This window comes from Urocampus carinirostris, chromosome 12 (assembly GCF_059441175.1).
Source record: "Urocampus carinirostris isolate Australia breed hairy pipefish chromosome 12, RoL_Ucar_1.0, whole genome shotgun sequence".
NCBI lineage: Eukaryota > Metazoa > Chordata > Actinopteri > Syngnathiformes > Syngnathidae > Urocampus > Urocampus carinirostris.
The window spans coordinates 21,253,243-21,275,823 of NC_142360.1; the positions used below are offsets into that span (position 1 = coordinate 21,253,243).

The 22,581-nt window shown below is 38.4% G+C and overlaps 1 protein-coding gene and 2 long non-coding RNA genes across 3 annotated transcripts; 1 reads left to right on the top strand and 2 right to left on the bottom strand.

Annotated features, from left to right (window-relative positions):
- Window positions 1-870: 870 nt before the first annotated feature.
- Window positions 871-10,741, bottom strand: LOC148355235 (profilin-1-like). The gene is made up of 4 exons (XM_088350403.1): window positions 10,575-10,741; window positions 10,331-10,470; window positions 4,901-5,096; window positions 871-2,074 (listed from the first exon to the last, which is right to left on the bottom strand). Exons 2-4 carry the CDS (start codon window positions 10,463-10,465, stop codon window positions 1,977-1,979), a joined length of 429 nt encoding a protein of 142 aa, XP_088206529.1. The 5' UTR covers window positions 10,466-10,470; window positions 10,575-10,741; the 3' UTR covers window positions 871-1,976.
- On the top strand, window positions 10,234-21,279 carry LOC148355236 (uncharacterized). Its single transcript, XR_015852301.1, has 4 exons — window positions 10,234-11,387; window positions 18,703-18,752; window positions 18,855-18,952; window positions 20,371-21,279. It is a non-coding gene; the product is annotated as an uncharacterized LOC148355236 (long non-coding RNA).
- LOC148355237 (uncharacterized) lies at window positions 16,082-17,243 on the bottom strand. The gene is made up of 2 exons (XR_015852290.1): window positions 16,854-17,243; window positions 16,082-16,457 (listed from the first exon to the last, which is right to left on the bottom strand). It is a non-coding gene; the product is annotated as an uncharacterized LOC148355237 (long non-coding RNA).
- Window positions 21,280-22,581: the final 1,302 nt, after the last annotated feature.

The window sequence follows — 22,581 nt, forward strand, 5'->3', positions numbered from 1 at the left end:
ACTTAGTCCAGAAGCCCTCAAAATTGTGAAAACGGCAACATTTAACTGCTGACGAGTAGACTTAATCCAAGCTAGGTGCTCAATTAAGGAAAGGAAACTGGGTGTGCCCTTATTTTCTGCTCAAAATGCAGATTCCATATTCCCCACCCCTTCAGAATTCATCCCAAATTTCCCTGCACCTTCTTTGTAAAAGTAATCATTATTGACCAACAATGTTTCTCTTCATTTCATTTAGTGTTTCTAAATGTTGCACTTTTTCAATAACCTTACAATGGTTTCATGTTTGATCTGAGTTTTTTTTTTTTTTCTACAGAAGAAAATGTCAAGAGTTAGGGCCTGCCCAAGACTGGTGAGTCCATACTTTTTGCTAGGGGTTGAAATATTGGTCTAAAGGGGCACCAACTAATACTTCCCTTCCTCTTTCATCGAGTCATTTAACACACAATCTGAATAAATCCTTTAAGCAGTTGTAATTAAATCTGGATTTGATTCATTTCAGTGTGACACCATTCTTTGCGTGAATAATACTTTCAGTATGTTAACAAGTGTAATATCAAGCAATGCTTGATATATAGCATATAAATTTAACCAGCAGAAAGAAATAACTACATAGAACATAGGTAATCAACGCACAAACACCCCAATCACACTACCAAGTCTTGCCATTTAGACTACTTCTGTACCTAACAGCCTCTTTCATGCACCTTGTTTCAAACAATCGCCAATAACCATCTGTTCTGTATTCTTCAGATTTGCAGTTAAAAAAAAAAAAACTAATTCATTAACATAGACCACTGCACACAGCAAAACCACTTCAGTCTACCTTTACCCGTATATCGCACATACACAAACAGAACAAGAAACTTGTACTCCGGTTGGAATAAATTTAATTTTGATCTGTCTGTAAACAAAGGCGATAAATCAATATGGCATTTCTTTGTTGTATGCATATGAAATTTCAATGAATTTACAGACTATCCCAGATACAAAATGAAAATTGTACAAATCAGCGATGCAGAATTGGAAATTGGTGACTACGCAAGGCCTGAATAGTGAAGCAAAACAAAAAGGACAAGATATGGGGCGGGAAAATTTCTTTCGAGAGCAACAGACCTCGTTACATTATGGCACAGGATTACACAGGTTCTGATACAAACAGTATGTTGGTTTCATCCAACCCATCACCCTAAAGACGTGTCACTACTCTATAATCAGTTAAACGTTACAGTTGTAGGTTTCTCAACTCTGGATGGTGAAAGAAGGCAACTCATTCCACCTGCTCAGTTTTCAAAGCACAAGGATGAATCATTCAAATTCGGTATTAGCTTCTGAAACTGGGCTGAGACAAAAAATATTCACGCTAACCCTTTGCTGTCACCTAACTTGGGAGGTTTTGTTCCCCCCCAACACCCGAACTTTTGGTCCTATCTGGAGAAACAGAACACACTCCAGCTGGTTAGAAAGCAAGAGATACTGTTCAGTTGAAAGTGAACCTTTAATGAAACAAATGACGGGAGCTGGCAAAATAAAAGTGCCTGAGCTAACTGGAATGTCCGTTGATTTTCAGCGTTTGTCCAGGAACAGTGAAACTCTGCTTGATCGTAAACCGAGCCAAACGGCCGTGCTTTGACGAGTGTGAGTCGAGCTATTTGGTTACCGGGAGGTGAGAGCCGGCAACGGATGCAAAACAGCTTCTCTTCAAGGAAGTCGATGTCGGGGTAATGTGGAAGACGTTGACGGGTTAATGCTTGAGCGCTCCAGTCTAAACGAGGCAGTGGCCAGGAACAACGGTTTGGCTTTTGTTCTGCTGGTCTTTTAGACAGGTGACGTCCTTGGCCGCGGATTAACTGAAAAGGCTGAGAGGGTTTGCTTGGGGCGAGAAGAAGTAACGAGCAATAAGGACAGAAGTGTGAAATGCAACAGGGTGGTAAGGTAGACAGGTAGCTGGTCAGTTGGGTGACCTGGCACGGAACGCTTCAATATCCAGCACCTCTCAGAAAAGTAGCCATTTTGAATACTATGTCGTTGAGCGTCCCCCCGTGGATTCCATCCTTGCCCTTGACCATCACGATGGCTGCATCACAAACAGAGGGAGACGAACAAAATTAAATGAAGCTCAAATACATTAGGGAAAATTCCCATATTTTTTTCAGATTAAAGTTACACCAAAAACCCCCAAATTTGCCCAAAATTTTGAGCGTGTGCCTTATATACTGGATAAAGTTTGAAATGCACACAGTATAAGTGTACGTTACGTAACGGGATTCACCGTATACCACTGTATTTGTACAATGGCGGATATATCAAAATGTGTTGCTTTTCTGAACTATACATATTCAGGTGATTGGAAATGAACGTCAACGAGTTCATTTTGATGGCTGTGAGTTTGCAGCTTTAAGTTCGGAGCAGCTTGCAGTGTTTCTTCCTTTGATTTGATCATGCGGCTTATAGTCCACAATTTCTGGTATGCATTTCACAATCTTACTACATTGATGGCTTTGATAAACAAAAACTTGATTGAGCAACCAATCATTTGGGTTTCAGCTAGCTGATCTTGTAAGCAAAAGCAGCATGCCAATTGCAGCAAACGTCATACATGACATGACTTGACTTGACATACACTACCGTTTAATAAAAGGTTTGGGTCACCCAGAGAAGTTTGTGTTCCATTAAAAGGTCGCGTTTACTTAGACAGTGCAGTTTTAAGTGATCTATAGCGAGGTTGCGTTTACAGCAGTCATTCAATTTATTTGCTTTTGGTCTGGTTAAATCATGCTTTCATTTCATTTATTTGTTTGTTTGTCAAATAAGTCTGACTAATGACCATGGACTTGACTTTCACCCTCACGATAGTGACGGGGTCGGCAACCCGCGACTCAGGAGCAGCATGTGGCTTTTTAGCCCTGCCGAGAGCTTTTCAAAAATGTACAAATTGAAAAAGATTGGGGAGGAAATGTATTTTCTTTTAACATGGTTTCTTTAGGACAAAAATGAAACAATTGTGTTCCAATGCTCTAAAATGTTTAAAATATTACATTTTAATTACAACTCTTGTGTTCTCTTGCGTTTCCTGTGTCGGACAAAGCAATAAAACATACTTTTTCATTAATATTGTAATTAAGTTTAACTTTGTATCATAAATTTAGACTAAACTATGACATTTTCCTCAAGCTTTCAACCGTGCAGCTGATGGGGCTACTTTTTGCATTTTTTCCCAACAGCCGCCAGGGGCACCGGAGCAGTAAATGTAGGAGTGAGCAAGGTGGAATACATGTGTCGAGGTAGAAGTTTAATGTTACTCCGCGCTTTGTGCATGGATAAAACGAGCATCATGGAAAAGGTGTCAATCGAAACGGGACAAGTACCACAGTGGGAATAATTGTACGAGTTTGTTTATTTGTAAACGGAAATAATGAGGCAAAAAGAAAACAACATCCAAAGAAGCAGATTTTTCCATTATAGTGCCTTTTGGAGTAAATATTATACACGGATGGATCATCTTTGATTTTAAGAGGCCATTTTGCGGAGATTCAAAGAAGTTTAAGGCAGCCAGGGCACGTACTGGTGAGTTACGCTGGCTTTGTAGTTTGACTATCTTGCCTCAGACTAATTATGCGTCTCTGATATATTTTGAATCCAAAAACTTTCAGCTTTCCAATATGTGGCATGACAAATTTCAGTGAGTGGTGACATCGTAAAGACATGTATGCGTTTATTAAAACGAGTCGTCGGAACGTTAACAGAATTTTCTGTGTACCATCTTTGTAAATATGTCTACATATAATCAGGTGTGGTCCGTAGTCCGAATTTTACAGCAGTCACGTGGTGCATCATTCTCCACAGAATGCACTGTATCTGACCGAGTCCTGAATATGGTAGGCTAACTTAGCTAAATACAGGAGGGATGCATTCATAAGATTTGTAAGGCTAATGTTTTATAGCAGCTCCAGATTTTTTTTTTGTCCAGTATGGCTTAACTTTTTGGGTTGCTGACCCAGACAATTCTGCCTGTGTGGACCACAAGTAAGTCAAGAGTTTCAACTAGTTTCAGGAAAGCGACTTTGAGGGTTTGATCTGAAGAGCTTTTACATCAGTTTAATGCACACATGAACACGCAAGCGGTCTCAACAGCTGATGGTCCAGGTAAGGACTGAGCTTACTCCATGCATGCTAGGGTTTTAAAAAAAAAGTTGTGTTTTTCTAAAATAAGACATTCAAAACTGTTCATGGACAATGTCTAACCATATTTTCTAAATATAGAATGGACAGATTTTGTAAAAAAATAAAAAAAAATAAAATGCCCTGTGAGCTAGAGGTTAAAAGATACTAGCAGCGTGTCGCTAAAAATGCTTGGATTGGGAGGTTAATATAATATAATATAATATAAATATAAATATATATATATATATATATATATATATATATTCACTACTCAAAAATAAAACTTCAGACAAGAGTAAGCTTGAGTTTTCCCTTTTGGTTTAACTTGAAATTAAAAATGACATGAGAAAATAGTCAAAATAAAGGAGGAAGTCAGGGAATTGATGGTGTTTAAATTATAATCTTTCATTGCCTGACATTTTGGAACATTTTTTTCCCAGAATCAAACTAAAGTTAGTTGGTAATGTTAACAGTGAATTTTTAAAATTTATGACACACAGTGGTCATGTCAAAGTACCCTTATACATGGTAATGAATCGTCTCCCGGTCCCATGCTAGAGGTTTGTAAATGAGAAGTTTCGTTAGGGGGAAGTTGATCAAGTAGTAGGGAAAATGATGTCAAAAACTAATACATAACAGGCCACGTGATGTTTAACCTAATTTGACAGCACAACGCAACTGATGTTATATGGCAAAGGACAGGCTACAATAATACTTTCACTTGAGTCACAGAACGTACCTTTTGCACTTCTGGCTATACCGATGTTGTACGTGGTACCTTGCCCATTATTTTTTGTTCGGAGGTCCATTGTCCAAAAATTCTCTTTATGAAAATCATCTCTGAGCACAGAGCATTTCTCCTTTCCTAAAGTCAAGCCATGGATGAAGATTGAGTCACGGTTGTCCAATGACACCAATTTTGTGATTTCATCGTTCTGCAAAAGATAAAAATAGCAATTCAGAATTATTGAGCCAGGATACAAGTGTAGAAAAAAAGGCTTTTTAAACCACAACCCAATCCAGTTTCTCTCCATCTTCTTTCAATGCTCTAGACAAAGTCTAGCACTAGTCACAACACTTAAACAAGTTCTTTGTCTTCAGGTGGCTATCTTGCTTTTTACTGTCCATTTATTACCATAAAAGGTGTAATAACCCGTTTAAAACCTGAATGTTTAAGCTTGCATTTAGGATCCAAGTGAACACCCATATGACCCCAAATATACTCTAGGGTTTTTAGGAAACAGTTAAGACATTTAATTTGTTTATATTTAAACATGCAGTGGATATAAAAATCACGGTTCATACACACATATTTTAATGAGGAAATTCAAGTGCCTTTTCAAGCCTCTAAAGACCAATTCCCCAACACTAATAAAAGTCTGGTATAAATCCATCCACAGCCCTGTTTGATAACACTGAGCACTACCTGTAGGAAAAGGGAACTGAATAATGTATAAACCCTAAAGCCAAATATTAAATAAAAAAAACCTACAGTTTGTAAAATCCTACATGTTAAAATTTAAAGATAGTGAAACCTAAATCCCAATCCTTCGTATACAAAGCAAGTAAGCAGCTAATATTCAACAGCTCTTACTCCCCAAAAAGCTATTTTCTCATGGAATTATTCAGATGACCTTAAAAATGTCCCTCGTTTACCTAAGTTGAAAAAAGTAATCGTATACATATTTGACAAATATACAAAGTTTCCCTTGTGGGGTCAAGTTCCGTTTTCCGATGTTGCCTCTTATCTCTGCACTTTATGACGAACGCATCTTACATATTTGCAGCTGTATAGCATACATTTATATACATTTTTAGTTATTAAGCAAAGATGTACATACACCGATGATTAAAATAATTGTTAGTTGCAGCCCTACTTGAATAAACTCGTGCCATCTTTGTCCACACTGAAAATAACCAACGTGGTTTCAATCTACAGGTATGTGCAGGTGTTATGCCGAGAATTGTATCCCGTCGCGGGAGCGCGCACACACGTCACTCCTGTTGCTACAACCACTTTTACCTCGTTTTATCTCACTTTAACATTACTTTTCGGGTATGTAAGGGCGAACATATATCCCAGACCACTTCGTCTTGCATTTGTTGGGAATGTAATCGAACGGTAATGCACACCGTATATAAACCACTTTTGAGCAGGTTATGTGTTTATTTTGCCTTTTCCGACTCAAATCGCTCGTATTTAAACCGTTATGCACGCTACCATAAAGCTGAAACGAGGTGTCAAACCAGGATAAGCGGTGTAGCTAATGGCATGAGAACTGTCAAACCATCAGATAAACGGGAGACGAACGTGTTTGATTTCTTCTCGTAGTCAAACGAAGACGTAACACGTCGGTAATTGTATTTTGTGTTTGACTTGAATAAACAGATCATCGTGTGCCTAATATTGTCACAGCAACGGTGTCCTTTTTTTCTAGTACGAATGATCCGACATCAACCTAACAAATGTAAACAAAGCTGGTGGGAGGGACCAGCCTGGCTGCAACAGTCTGGCTGCCGAGAAAGGCACCCCCCATCTATCGCTGGCTATGAAGGTCACAGGTCCATGAAATTTACCCTTATTACTCGTGGTGGGCCCATATTCTCACAGTGAAAAGCACAGCTCGCTAGATGCAACTGAACCCGTTTTAAGGGGGGTGCGTTTTTGCCTGCCGAGAAATGCACCCCCCATCAGTTTTGCTATTATAAAATTATTTTTTTACTTGGTCTGAGGAAGTATTCTAATATTTTGAGATAGGATTTGAGTTTTTTTTCAGCTGTAAGCCAAAATCAGCAATATTCAAATAATAAAAGGCTTGAAATAGTTCAGTTGTTGTGTAATGAATCCAGAATGTATGACATTTTTGTTTTTTTAATTGCATTACAGAAAATAAAGAACTTTATCACAATATTCTAATTTTCTGAGACAGTCCTGTATGTTCGCCCTTACATACCCGAAAAGTGATGTAAAAGTGAGATAAAACGAGGTAAAAGTGGTTGTAGCAACAGGAGTGACGTGTGCGCGCTCCCATGACAGGGGATACACTTCTCGGCATAACACCTGCACATACCTGTAGATTGAAACCACGTTGGTCATTTCGGTGTGGACAAAGATGGCACGAGTTTATTCAAGTAGGGCTGCAACTAACAATTATTTAATCATCGGTGAATTTGCAAACGTCCAAGTCTACCTGTGAATAAAATTAAGTAACCAAGCAATTGACATTTGACTGTTCAAAGTTAATATGTTTGAACGGTGCAGAAATTCAAGAGACAAAATAAATGTAGAGTGCATAAAATTTGTCGATTTACAAAAAAATATTTAATGAAAATAACTAGATCAAGAACAGCCGAAACCCAACCATTCATGTACCAAAAATTCCGGCCCGGCCGGACTCTTGTGGGTTGTCTATTGACATCCTCTGGAGGAGCCCCGGAGACCCAAAAAGTCCCCATCTGGAATAATGGGTTTTGATATTTTCCCATCCGGAATACATGGGCCCATTCATTTCTATGGGTAGTCATGGTTACGAGGGCTTTCCCAGAGGGTAGTCATAGTAAGCAGGGACTGTCCAGGGTGGCTTGAGGGGGCGCAACCCACATTACCCTTAACCATGGGTAAATGGTGAATTCCAGAGAGTGGATGCTAGAGAGAAGATGCTAACAGCTATGTGCGCCGGTAGCAACGTTTTGGGCTGGCCTAGCCCAAGTATGAAATGAAAATGAAATGATCTGCATTTATATAGCGCTTTCCAAGTCAATGACTTTCCAAAGCGCATGACATTGTGCTTCACATTTCCCAGTAGTGGCCGTGATCTGTGCAGCCATGTAAGGCTGCTAACCTGCTTATTGGGGGTTCAGTGTCTTACCCAAGGGCACTTCGGCATGTAACATGGACAAGCAGGGATTTGAACTGGGATGCCGTAATCCTAAAACGCTCGCTCTACCTCCTGAGCTACTGCCGCCCCTAGCTGTAAACACTGTCGGCAATGCTAACTTCTTTATGCTAAAATTTTTGGGTAATGGCAATATTTTAACAATTTCATATTTACGAATTATGCTAATAGGTACATGTTGATGAGTTGTGCAAATGTCTATACGCTAAAAAGTGATGCTAACGGCTAAATGCTTGTTGCTTCATCCTAAAAAATTATGCTAATGGCTACATGCTAACGAATCAGCAAAATGAAAGGGCTCAATGGATTCCGGATGGGCCAACTCAAATCTAACGGCCCATTCTATTTGAACTTGTATATTTAAAAAGTTTTTAACGTGTAATAACAATGTTATTACCATGAATGAGAGTTTTAGACCTCCACAAGGCATATCCTTGTTGATAACGATTATGGGCCCATCCGAAATGAACTTGCCAGTACCGGGGGGTGAGGGGAGAAGTCCCCCACAGAACCAAGTTAAAAATTACAAATACATCTTTAGGCTAACTCATAATGCTAACAACTCAACGCTACAGTTATCTACCAACATCTGCCAGATCAATCACAACTCTTACAATTTGCGGCGGGAATTGTCTAGTTCAATATGAAAACGTTGATTTGGTGCAACTATTGTCCCAATCAATCAAAAATAGTTGGCTACATTTTTATCTACTTGCCATTTCTTGTGAATTTCCCTCCGTGGATGAATTAAGTATCTATCTATTTCTTATAAATATTTAAACATGTTATAAAAAACAGCTGTATTGCATTCTAGGTTTTTCCTGATGCATATTATAACACATAGTGCTTTAAAAATACAACATCACCTAAATTCAGAATGTGTCAAAACCAATTTGAATAAATGATAAGCTTCTTGATCAAAGAAATAAAGTATGTACTGTACATGTTGGTGTACATTTTTTGCAGCTGAAGACTTCACTACACATTTATTTTGAGAGTCCAAAAATAGAGATGGGTCTACATAGTTTTCCCCTCATGTATTGTTGGGTATCTAATGCAAGACTGTATTGACACATACAAAAACTAATTTTTTTTCCTTCCTCCTGGATAATTTTGTTAACCAAATGAGCCTCACGCCTAAGTTGCCCACCCCTGAATCAATGAATTTTTTTTTGCAAAAGAGGAAACGCTTAGTTGCGTTCTGCAAAACACTTAGTATGCATTCGAAGACTATTTGCAGACGGCACTTGAGCCTAAATCCAACCAGTCCCCCACACGTAGTTCTCCTTGCAGATGTTTGACATTTGACGACCTCTTCAAATTCTAATAAAGTTAATTGTTATGTTAAAAGCGTAGCACGCGTCATGTCTAGCAGATTTGCAGAGTCACGGGCGCACCAGCAGCACATGCTTCCTTATCCAGGAAGCGGAAGCGACACCGTGCGCCAGTCTCGCTATAGGCTTCGAGGTGGGGCCTTGTTCCCTCCATAATCTAAGTAGAAGTTTTCGGGATTTTCCATCATCGTACCGAAAACACTAAAAATTAGAAAGGGGGAACGAAGCTGATCAGGGGTCATTGTTCCCTACGCCCAAGCGCATATGCCGGTTAAACGACGCTAGTACAATGATCAAATAAAACCCCTGTGGATTTATTAACTATTCAGCGACGTTGATTGATTTTAAAAAAATACACATTCATGTAGTAGATTTCCATTCCATAATGCGACTAAAGATTCGAGGGAAAGGGGGGGGGGGGTAATCAAAGGCGGAAAATGGTGAATGAGTAACCCGCGAAGAGCGCCCTCTGGCCCGTAGACAAACGTTGGGCCAGGGGGGAGGAAACTTCACTTGAGTTATCGAGAAAAAAAAAAATACATCAAAAGTCACATTCTAAAAAGGCCACTATATGACAATTTGAACACCAAAGCCCGGCGACTTCTAGAACAAACACAAATCGATTTGTACCGGTCTCAAGTAGCAAGTCATGCCTGTCGGCTTCCGGCTAAAGTGCGCGGTTCCAAGCGGGCAAATAAGCTCATTTGGGCGTAATCAGTACAGTTTCTGTTAAACTTTTGCCTTTATACATTCTTAAAACCGGCAATCGACGTCACAAGCCACTAATAAACGTACGTTTGGAAAACTGGAAGACAAAAGCAAAGACGCCATGTGTACCACACCGTCGGACGAGGCCTACCCACAGGCAAGGCACGCACGCGGCTGTTGTGTCACATGTCTAAAGAGTGAAAAAGAGAATTATTATAAAAATATACTCACCGAAAGTTTGGAGAAAGTGCCTCCTTGATGAGCCGCCCAGAGGCCGAAGTTATCAGTGATGCCAGCAACAGCCGCGTCCAAGCAGTTGTCACCGGCCATCAAATTCTGCACGTAGCCATCCCAACTATTGGCCATGATTCCTGAATCAAGGTAAAAAAAGGGGAAAAGCGGGTCCAAAAAAAGGTTTCTACGATAGGCTCTCGGGTGAAGACTTGAGAGAGGGAGGGTTAATAGCTGTAGTTACCGGTAGTCTAAAATCTTCTTCCTGTACCCCTGCTCTCTTCTTCTCGCAACCCAAGAGAACCTACAGAAGGCTAGACAAGGGCTTTGGGTGTAGTCCTTATTAAATCACTCCGCCAGGGTGGTGATTGGCCCTCGGTTTCATTGCGTAATATAGCACTGGCGGATGAATACATTCGCAGGCGACCTATTTTACTGTGTTTCTTTACTTTCAATACGTGTTCTCCGTTTCGTTCGGTTATACGACCTCTTTCGAAAAATAATAGTTATTTTAGTCCCATATAACACTTTCAATTTGATTCTAGTGATTACAAATGTCAAATTTGAACACGTTCGAAAAAACGCGTGTCCATTTATAAGTCACCACCAGCCACTCCCAACTCTATGTATAAAAAGTTGAACTCAAAGCTTAACAAGCCAGACTTTCTCAAGTTTGTATTTAATCTCGATCTATAAACAAAACAAAACACATATTTGATTAATGCACGTCGGATCTAGAATGAATAACGTGGCAGAGCGTCGACGAAAAGGTCTTGTGTAGATCCATTTATTTGCTACTGACGTGCTGATGTAAGCATGAATTCGAGCTCATGAACCTTCGAAAGTCTGTGATGTGTAATTTTAGTATTGGCCAACAATTAAATTACATTTACGAACCACACTAGTAGGGGAGACATGTTCCAGTTGTAACAATCAAAGTTTGACCAATTGGAAGAGAATTTATTGATGCTACTGATATAGAATTCTCCTTTGCATTTTGACCTCGCACATGACGTTTGATGACTCGGAGTGACATTGTCAAGAAGCACATTTTCGGGTAAGATTTCAAAATGTTTCTCTCTCGCTGTTTTTGTTTTACGTCAACTATGGTAAAGATTCGCACATTTCCGACACATAGCCATAATGTCCACATTCCTGGCTTCAATCCTGTCGTTTGGTTTTTTTCATGCTAGCTAACAACCACTTGGAGAAAATGTTAGCTTAATGATGGCTGATAGGTCCAGGGACAGTTGTACAACTTCCAAAAAACGTAATTTCTGTCTAGTCTGTAAGGACAAATGCAAGAGCAAAGAAAGAAAAAAAAGAAAGAAAGAAAAGAAAAGTGGGTGCAGTGTTTTGATGGCAAGCAATTTGCTGGTGAAGGCTGTCTTCAAGGCACTGGCTTATACATTTGCCAAAACTGCCCTCTCTGATTAGTAACGCTGTTTGTACTAATGATAGACACAAGCACTTTGTGTTATTCCATGCTCTTCTTGTCATATATTTCTATTAAATAAATAGTTCTTCAAAAAATGGACTACCTGAATTGTATCCATCCATCCATTATCTGCACCGCTTGTCCTCAATAGGGTCGCCGGGGTGCTGGAGCCCATCCCAGCTATCTTCCGGCAGTGGGCATTGGACACCCTGAACAGGTTGCCAGCCAGTAGCAGGGCACGCAGGGACAGACAATTTGCTCGCTCATTCACACCTAGGGACAATTTGGACTGGTCGATTAACCTGACATGCATGTTTTTGGAATGTGGGAGGAAACTAGAGTGCCCAGAGGAACATGCAAACTCCGCTCAGGAAGGTTCAATCTCATTACCTCAGAACTGTGCAGCACACGCGCTAACCACTACGCCGCCATGCTGACCAACCTGAATTTTATTTGTAATAAAAAAAAAAATCACACTGTTTCAACTGTCCACTAGCAGTGTTACAACCATATCTGGTACTGTACTGGTTACGGTTGTAACACTGTGCATCTTTTTGCATGTGAGACTGTCACAGATCTTTGGAGCTACTTACCGCTCTACCATTGATGTTTACTTATAAAATATATATTACGGTACCTTGTATAAAAGTGAGAAGACTAGTGCAAGAGATCATAACCTGTGGAACGAGAAAGAAAAATGTTTTACAACCGTACCTGGTTTCTCTTATGGGTTTAGGATATTGATTCTTATTCTTATATTAAGTATTTTAGATAAATAATGTTTGATTACGATGTGTCACTGGATACCTATTTTGTCACTAGTGCATGTGTTTTCCAGCTAAATTATGTTCACCCGATGTTTCAATGTATCCTTTTGTTCAGTAATATCCAGCAATGTTTCTAAGTGGTGTTCTGATGAATATGCCCTCATCTTCTCACACAACCTTCAAAATCCAGCTGGGTTTAGTCTTAACAAAGGTCTTTTGTGAAAGATGTTACTTCCCTACTTACTGGAAAATCCGATCTCCGCGGTTTTAATTTTTCAGCTAAATTTCATTTTTTCAATCCATGCACTTTTCTTATAAAAACAATTTATTTTCTAATTTTCGAAAAAATGAAAAAAGACGGGTTTGTGGTTATCCCTTCAATCAGTATATTACCAACAATAATTTAATGCAGAAAATGAATTAATAATTTGAATAGGAAATCTCTACTTCATTTTATTTTCATGTATTTTTTTCCTTCTACAGTGAACGTCCAAGCTACTCAATTTTTGAACTTTTTTTATAATAAACCTCATTCATGTCAAGCAACTCAGATCTCACAACAAAATGTTAATTAACAATATATATGATATAACAAAACACATGTACAATATAACATGTTAAACTACATAAATAAACACGTTTGAGAAAAAAATATGGTGTAAGATTATTTTGTAAGGGAAAATATGACAGTTTGTAAGGGCAGGGAGCCGTGGAAGTATGAAGACGGGTGGGCCTATACCTCAACACCTGGTTTGAGCATGTTTAATGTCAAATGAAATGCAACATTGCTCTCGGTGTCATTTCAACTTTGTTACAAGGCAGGTTTCAGGCATTACGTCAAAATATTTGATTGAAGGTTATTGCAATTACATCCCGAACCAAAGATTACTGTACATCACGTACAGTACATTGTCAGAATTAACTATTACTATTCAAGTTATTTGCTTTCTGGTTACTCTCAAGACTTATTTCTTTTTCTTTGATGTTCTTGTGATGCAATTCAGACCTTTGGACTTTGCATCATGGCGATAACTTCAGTCACATTGGCAGTTTATTTTAAAGACAAGTACGATAAATGCATTTGTAAAAAGCTGCTGAGAATGAGAACAGCAAGCCTGAACAGCCAAAGGAAGCATGAAAACGAGGGCAAACAATATTCAAGCATGTCCTGAGTAGTCTAATTCAGAAATCTTTATCTGTGTTCAAGAAAAACCTTTTCAACGTGAAACCAATTTAAGCTTTCTGCACACATATGTGAAGGTAGTAGATTTAAATTCTTCTGAAAAAGTTTGGTGAAACATAACCTTTTGGGTCAAGTGTGGATCAATAAACTGTTAGTGTCATTTTTTCTGACTTCCTGCCCTTTTGTAAGAAAGAACTCCTCCAAATGTTAAAAACAAACACCCAAATGTACCACATGACACAAAAAATAGGACTATTAGATAATACTAGTAAAAACACCCCAACATTAACACCACACCGTTTGTTTGTTTTGTACAACATCAATCCATCTATTATCTGCACCACTTATTCACTGTAGGGTCGCAGGGGTGCGGGAGCCCATCCCAGCCATCTTCAGGCAGTGGGTAGGGGACACCCTGAACTGGTTGCCAGCCAGTCTCAGGGCACTGGGAGTCAGCGGTAGCTGGAATCAAATCCTGGACTTCCGCACTGTGGGCCTGCGAGCTAACCACCCAGCTGCCGTATTTTGTACAGCGTAATCATGACAAAAAAATTGTTTTTTTTTGTTTAGTGTAATCCTGAAAATATTGAAAACTGGGTTCGTACGGGTGCTTGAAATCCTTGGAAATTGAATTAAAATTGTATTTTAAGGTTGTGTTTGCAGGGATTTAAAGGTGCTTAAATATTTGGTGCTTGTAAAATGACAGCGACACTCCTCTCTGGGGGCTTTGCCACTGCATGTCTTCTTCCCTCGTGATTCAAGGGCAGCTGTCCTTAGTTTGTACGGCATTGTTCTATGAATCATCATGCCCCCTACGTTTAGTACCCAAGAAGACAGGTGCATGCTACACTTAGGCTGAGTCCCATTCTTCGCACTTTCACTCGCTATGTGCCCTAGTCACTCGGTTTGCGCGTTCACGTGAAAATGGGGTGTGTCCCGATACTCTCAAGACCGAGGCAGAAGTGCCCTCAAACCATGTCGTAACCACTTCAAGACCGAGGGGGCTCTCGACCTCACTTGGCAGCGAAGTGACTACCCAGAAGGCTTTGCGAATTCTCAATATCAACAAACATGCCCGGAAAGGAACCGCACAAATGTAAGTAGTTTTCCACAACCGCGCATCTATTTGCAACGAAATGTATTGAGATATCTTAGTTAGACATAAATGCAATAGAAAATCGTATTTTCGCGTTAAAACATGAACATTGCAAAATCGCTACTTTACGAAGTGCACAAGTCTACCGAGGGAGCTGCCCAAAAAAAATCTTCACGCTAAAAACTGTAAAGTAGGATAACTGTGCAGAAAACCACGGTTCAGCCCATCCCTGTTTGTATCTTAAACGAGTCGTGCTTTTTACATCTACATGCCCAGTCGCTAAAGGAGCATAGTCACAATTTCGGCTGTCGTGTTTTATTTACAATATGATTATTTCATGTGAGATCAGAATGCATTTGTTTTCATTATGCATTATGAGTAATGTCTCCGAATTTCACGTGGAAATACAGTTGAAACAAATTACTATCACACAGTCCACTGCCTTCTCTGTAAACACATATTAAGTAAACTAATTACCTTCTCAAAATGTTGTCCAAATGTGGAGACAATTCTAAAGCATATGTGATGCTGGCCAATAGAAGGCTCTTACAGCCATAAGAATAACATGTCAATTTTGTGTATCTATTCACTATCAAATAATTATCCAGAACACATCCTATAATTTCTCACATCAACTTGTTGAGCATCCTATACACAGTTGTTTTTGTGCAATACACAAGCATTAAGTAATTCTTGTTTTTTCCACCCAACCTAAAGGCCAATGTAGAACGTCCCGTGGAAGAGCTGGCCACCATCACAGCTACCACGCCATCCACACCAACGGGCACGTCGTTGGCATCTTCTAATCCGGCGCCAAACCCCAAATCACCCAGAAAAAAAAGGAAGCACGATACACTCCTTGACTTTTTGAAAGCGGAGTCTGCCGGAGTGAGGAAAAGGCTCGAGGAAACTGTGGCCAAAACTGAGCGGTTCCCGTCCTTTTTGGGAAGCTCTTGGACAAATTTCCAGAACAGTGACATCCCTGCAATGTTTCCCTTTGTTTTATAAAAGGAAAATATTTTATTTTATTAAGAACTCAATGAACTTCCAGTTTGTGTTTTCCAGCTTTATGGAAGTATTGGTATATTTTTGTTACAATTTGTGACATATTATTTATTTACTATTATGTATTTCGGCCCAATGTGATTTTGTTTTTCTGAAAGTAAACTATTATTTCAACTGGAGTGATTTGTAGTTGTTTTCTGTCCAACAGTCACATAGTTCACACACAGTATCTCACATCATTATGAAATAAACCACCAAGGTGTTACTCAAAATAAAGATGTTTATTGAATAGTAATGCAGAAAAGCACGGAATGCAAATGTGGGTCTGACTTCCAAAGCCTAAAACATGGCTTTTGGGCAATTTATTCCATATTAACTGTGGACAATTCTGTGTATGGTGGACCTGGGAACCCTGAAGACCCGTGACACCACACGGTGGGACAGACCGTGGGCCAGCCAGTACACGTAGATCAGGACCTCCAGCCATGGCCCTGTTCCCTCTTTAGCAGCTCCTGCAGGGCCCACATGACCTTTTTGCTCAACCTTAAGTCCTGAATGAGTTTTGACTTCACATCGAACCATAAGCACAGGATGGGAACATTCCTGTCCAACCTGTCCACGCTTATGGGACAGCCACTCTGGAACACAATAGATAACAAACAATTTAGACATAAATGTGGGCATAGATGATGTAAGCATCATGAAAAAATGTTGAAATTACCTTTTTTATATCCAATGACAACTCTTTTGAATTAAATTCCTTATGAACTAAGGTTTTTGGGTCGTACAGGGAAGTTTGGTGACGATATTATGTCAGCTTAAGGGTCAGGTGGACTGTTCTTGTGTGTGTTTACTTTTCATCATGTCACACACTAAAGACCCCTACTATATGTCATAAAATGGCATTAAGATACTAATAAGTAGATTGCCATTTATGTCTACACAAACATAAGGTATTATGTGAACGTGCATTGTATGTTAACTTTTTACTGTATTTGACCGAACGGGTCATTTTTTTTAATGAGTGTACGTACCTTGTAAAGATGAATCAGCACTACATAGCGCCGAAGCTGTCTTCAGTATAGCACATTTCTCCCCCGTTGATTGGAGACACGGAAAAGATGATGAGCTTTCAGGCAATCGGTAATAACACAGCTGTAGCGGGCATTTTTAACGTTGCACGAACTCTCCAACTGACACACCACAGGTTGAGACTCAAGTTGTTTACATGTGACGTAGACCAATACGTCACTGAGGTCTACAGCCAATTAATATTACCGCCATCTCCTGGACAGGGGTGGAACCTTGCAAGTCTTGTCCAAACCTTTTCCGCTTTGCACTTCACTCGCGGAGGGCACTCCTCTTCGAGGGACCTCACTGGAGGGTCCTCAGGGCCGAGTGAGAGAAATGGGATTGGGCCTTAAACTAGGCACTGTGAAATGTGTGCTACTGCAAGGATTACATATCAATTTTGGACATAAATTATTATGGGAAAAATTTCCTGCAACAAAAAATATAAGCTACATTTTACTGTAATCTTTACACACACTTGTCTCCAAAAATATACATGTATATTCACATATTTAATCCTATGCTTTGATAAATGCACACTCAACATTAAAAATGGCACACGTAAATCTCAGAAAGATTTATGGCTCAGAAAAAAACATTTTTCTAACCAGTATTTTTTCTTTTAATGATGTAGGACAAAATTGAAACTGTCTTTAAAAGTCCTTAAAAGGTGCTTGAATTTGGCCATTACAAAGGTGTACGAAATTAACTTAAAAAATTGTACCTTTTTGTCAGGGTTGGGTAGGGTTACTTTAACTGGATTACTTTTAATTACTTTTGGATTACTCCAATACCAAATACCGTATGCTAATAAATGACAAAAGAAACTAAACATGAGTAAAATGATGACTCATAACACATGGTAAGCTTTCTCTCCTGGCTTTGATCTCTTTGATCTCCGGCAAAACTAACATAAAGTGTGACAAAAACAAAATGAATATAAATCCAAACAGCTTGCCAACATCATTCTTGCCGTTCCATGTATTCTAAGCCTGCACAAAATTTAGTAATTTTATTCATATTTAGTTTCTTTTGTCTTTTATTAGCATATTTGGTATTGGAGTAATCCAAAAGTAATCCAGTTAAAGTAACCCTCCCCAACCATGTTTTTTGTATCGCATGATCTCTAAAAATGTTGGGTTGCAACTACAAAAACTGGATCTAATCCATCACTTTTGACCAAATGTGGTTTATTTTCTACCCAGAATTTTTTTGTGATCTGCTATAGCTACTATATAATCTTTTTGTTTTATGTGTGTGTTTTTCCAAACCCATACCCGGCACTTTCGGCACTCCCAGCACAATCAGATTTTAAACAAATTAATGTACATGTTGTTCATTAATTGATTGGCTGAGCAAGAAAGCAACATATCAACTGTAACATAGAAAAACCCGTTTTATTTTCTTACCTCAAAAAAAAGAACGTCTATGTGCTGCTCCTTTTAAATAACAGATAGGAACATTTTTATTGTGAAAAAAGTCATTGCAACTGGAGATAAATTACAGGATGGCTTGACTTGCTGTTACCTTGCTAATGCGATTATAAATTAGTGTGATCCTAATCAGAATCGTTGGTCTCACTATCACCCTCTGCCATGAGGCAGAAGAATTGCATCCCTAATTTTGCATCTTCAGACGTTCAGCATAGAATTTGTAATAATAATAATAAATGTACTAATAATATTCATAATGTGTAAAAGTTTAGGGTTTTCGAAAACAAAATTAAAAATTGGAAAGTTAAATGAGTATACTTTAACAGTGAATAAATATAAGCATCTAATATATTTTATCTTTATATTACGATGATGATAGGTGCGGCTGTGCTTCTCTGACTTCACGTCACTGCTTACGAAGACTGCAAAGTACTTGTCACACTTATTGTCACTTCAATTACGCCTCTGTTCTCATTGCACCATTTCCAGTTTTGCAAAATGTAGATCTACTAGTTTTGTTTCTCTTTTTAGCTGCTGATTCTGCCAGATCTCCAAAATTCAGCACTTGTAATCAAGGAGACAAAACCAATGTGCACGCAAATGCAAGGTTTTGTAAACAACGGCTAAAGGTTGGGAAAATTCGTATATTAACTGAAAATAGTACTTGTTTGGAATATGATCATAATTAAATATTATATTACTATGATTACAAATAAATGGGTTAGCAAGTCATGCATGATTGTACTGACTGATCCATAAGTGATTAAGTAATTGTTTGGCCCACTGTTTTCCAGGTTAAAGCAAATGCTTGGTTTTTGATTTAACACTATAGGATCAGTCATCTTAAATGGTTATACACAAAAAGAACAATATTCATTTCAAGTTTATATCAGGGAATAAAACATACATTTGCTTGATTGTTAAAATAGTTGTTGATTGATTTAAAGTTTTGAGAAATTTACAGAGAGCATTTAGTTCAAAGACGGACTGGTTAGCACCAGAGTGCTTTTCAATCACCAGGTTTGAAGTAAATCAAAAGTGGTTTTTTTTTGACAAAAAAGATATAGTTTAAGGCTGCATGTCAAACATACATGCCCATTGGATGATTATATGCGGCCTGCCATAGATTTCTGAGTATGTGTCTAGGTCATTTCTGTCAAAAGTTATGACTTTGATAAATAAATGCTAACCAAATGCTCTCTCCAGCCACTAGAAAGCAGTTTTGATTTCGTTTAGCTGGGTGAGTTGGTCCAGGTGTAAGCATGCATTCACTCAACTGATAAACCAGTTAACACATTCAATGCCTGACATGAAACTATTTGTTCCCCCATTATTTGTTAACAAATGCATACATAGTCAACTTTTGACATTGAAAAGAGGTCGATTTTATCGCGCACTCTATATTTAGGAGTGGAACACAATCGGAATAATTAAAAAAAAAAACATCAACATGGAAGTGGCAAACTTTTAACAAAACGGAAATCCAAAGTGATGGAACTGTTTACTCACGCACAAAATAAAGCAGACATAGACCAAAATACTGGTCTCAGGTCAAATTTTATTTTTGTGGAAATCTGAAAAAGTGATAGACCTTTTTTTTTTCGTTTTGAAGGGGCGTAAAGAGGTAGTGTTGCAGGTATATAAATGTGTGGTGTTAACAAGGGATTCCTTGTATCTGTGATTAAAATATGTGGAGTAGGTTACTTCTTTAGGCCTAATAATAAACCATAATACTGAAAAAAGCTATACATTTTATGTTGACATTCTTTTAATGATCCGACCCGCCTGAGAACAGAAAGTCTTCATCCGGCCCCAGAGCAAAACTGAGTTTGACATCCCTGGCTTAAAGGGATAGCTTGCAATATTCAGTGACTCCACGTGGTAAAAAACACTTTTATTCATGAGAAAAAAACTATTGATTTGAATACCAAGCAAAAAACCTTATCTAGCATACCAATGTTCATGTTTATTTGAACAAAAATCCTACGTCGACAAATTTGTAGTCTCAAAGGGCTGCGTGGACTACTGATTACCTCTTATCTTTCAGATCTGATTTGCCCCTATGTCCCGGTCCGAAGCCTACGATCTGAGAGTGCCGGTCTTCTGGTGATCCCAAGAGCAAAGAAGTGTTCTGCTGGTTCGAGAGCGTTCTCCATCCGGGCACCGGTGCTGTGGAATGCTCTTCCCCCTGAGATCCGATCTGCAACCTCAGTGGAAATGTTTAAATCTAAACTTAAAACTCACTTCTACTCCATAGCATATGAATAACCTACTTTTATCGTCGGCTGAAAAATAGTCTGTGCAATATAGTGTAATAATCTGTGAAGCCCTTTTAGACTCTTCGTGATTTAGGGCTATACAAATAAAGATGACTTGACTGATTATCTCAAACTACCGACTACACCATCTTCTGATCTAAAACCTTCATCAGGGCAAGGAAAAACTCAAAACCTCAACATGCATTAGACAATACAGTGCCATTTAGTGGTCAAATATGACACACTGGGGCTTTAAATCAACAATGATGAAAATTTAACTTTGTTCTTTTGCTTGAAGTTCCTGGCATTAGTTTGATAAAAGCTGATATACTTAATGTACAATAGTTCTACATGGACTGCAAAAAAAAAAAGCTTTACATAAGCCTCATAAGAATAGCATCACACGCTATATGTATCTATATTAGCTATATCAGGTTTCACAAGTGTGCTTTCAAAATGGTTGACAAATAAGGGGTAGAAAACAAGTTGGACAGTGCCTTTGCAACATCATTTTCAGCCTGGTCATCCTGGGAGAGGGAGGATTATCTCCGGTTTTGAGTTTTGCCTAGCCCTGATGTAGGTTTTAGATCATGGGATGCTGTAATAATAATCTGTTGTCTGTTATGGTCTATGGTCTGTGCAGCCCTTTGAGACTTCTTGTAATAAAGGGCTACACAAATAAACATAACTTGACTTGACATTTTCTGTCATCTGTTTCACAAATTCTGACCACCAAAATGTTATCTTTTAACACAAGTTTGTTTTGATTCATTCAAAAAAGGTTGCAACTTTATTGGATGTGCAGGAATAGCGTTAGGCTACACCTTAACCAAAGAGTGATTTGAATGTCTTCAATATGATGTGAGTTTATTCACACGAATGCCTAAAATGGAACATGGTAGCACCCATTTTAGCTTCAAATTTTATGTTAATAAGGAAGATTATTAAGTATATAGAACGAATGAAGAATATATCACTCCCTCCTGGTGGAATTCTGGAGGAATGCAATAAATAATGAGTAGCAACAAAATAGGAAGCGGAAATGTGTTGTTCCGCTTTGTTCTTAGCTAATGTCTCCTTCTTGACTCACAAAATTGTGCTTTGGACACACACACAAAGGAAGAACATTTGCAACACAGCGCAAAATAAGACACATTTTTCCAATAAGGATAAGAAGTCATCCGACACCTAATTATTTATCTACACTCCAAGCGATTAAAATAAACTTGTAGTCAAACAAAACATTTAAAATAATAAAATAAAAAGAATACAATGGAACAAAACTTAATAATATGCAAAGATACATATAACATCATGTAAATGTGTTTTTTTTTTTAAATATTCGTAGGCAGAGGTGGTTAGTAAAGGAGTACATTTACTCCATTACATTTACTTGAGTAAGTTATGGAAAATGTATTTCTAGGAGTACTTTCAAAATCCCTATACTTTTACTTGAGTAAATCTATGAAGAAAAAATGGTAAAAGTACCGCTACATTAGGCAACATTGAAGTTGTTACTTCGTTACTTAATAAATCCCCTCCACGTAAGTACGCGTCCATCTGTCTCCGCTAAGGCGCTACCATGTTTAACCAATCAAACATAGTAGGCTCGTCACTGGACCATATTTAACTTAAGCAGTGGAAAAGTTGTTTAGGGATAAAACCAATTGGAAATGTCGCTTAGCACCCCTGACCTTACATGAATGAATGAATGAATGAAGGAAACTTGAAACTTATTTCGAACATAACATAACCAAGCAAAACAAAACAACAAATCAAAAAAAGAAAACAAAACACACGAAGAATGTTATCGTTCATGTACGCATATTAAATCCGACCCCTTTGACTTCATTAGGAATTGTTTCTCAGAGTTGGCACTTCTGTGTATTTACATACAACTAACACCTCTCTAATATACACATTTATATTGGCTCTGAGGATACAAAGTCTCTCCATTATCATTATCATCATCATCACTACTTCCATCACTTATTCTAACA

Excerpts from the sequence above, each read along its gene's own strand:
- LOC148355235 (XM_088350403.1), bottom strand. The coding sequence starts at position 10,465 with ATGGCCAATAGTTGGGATGGCTACGTGCAGAATTTGATGGCCGGTGAC. Across the intron at positions 5,097-10,330 it reads GCACTTTCTCCAAACTTTCG|AACGATGAAATCACAAAATT; the intron begins GTGAGTATATTT and ends TATCTTTTGCAG. Across the intron at positions 2,075-4,900 it reads TATAGCCAGAAGTGCAAAAG|CCATCGTGATGGTCAAGGGC; the intron begins GTACGTTCTGTG and ends TTTGTGATGCAG.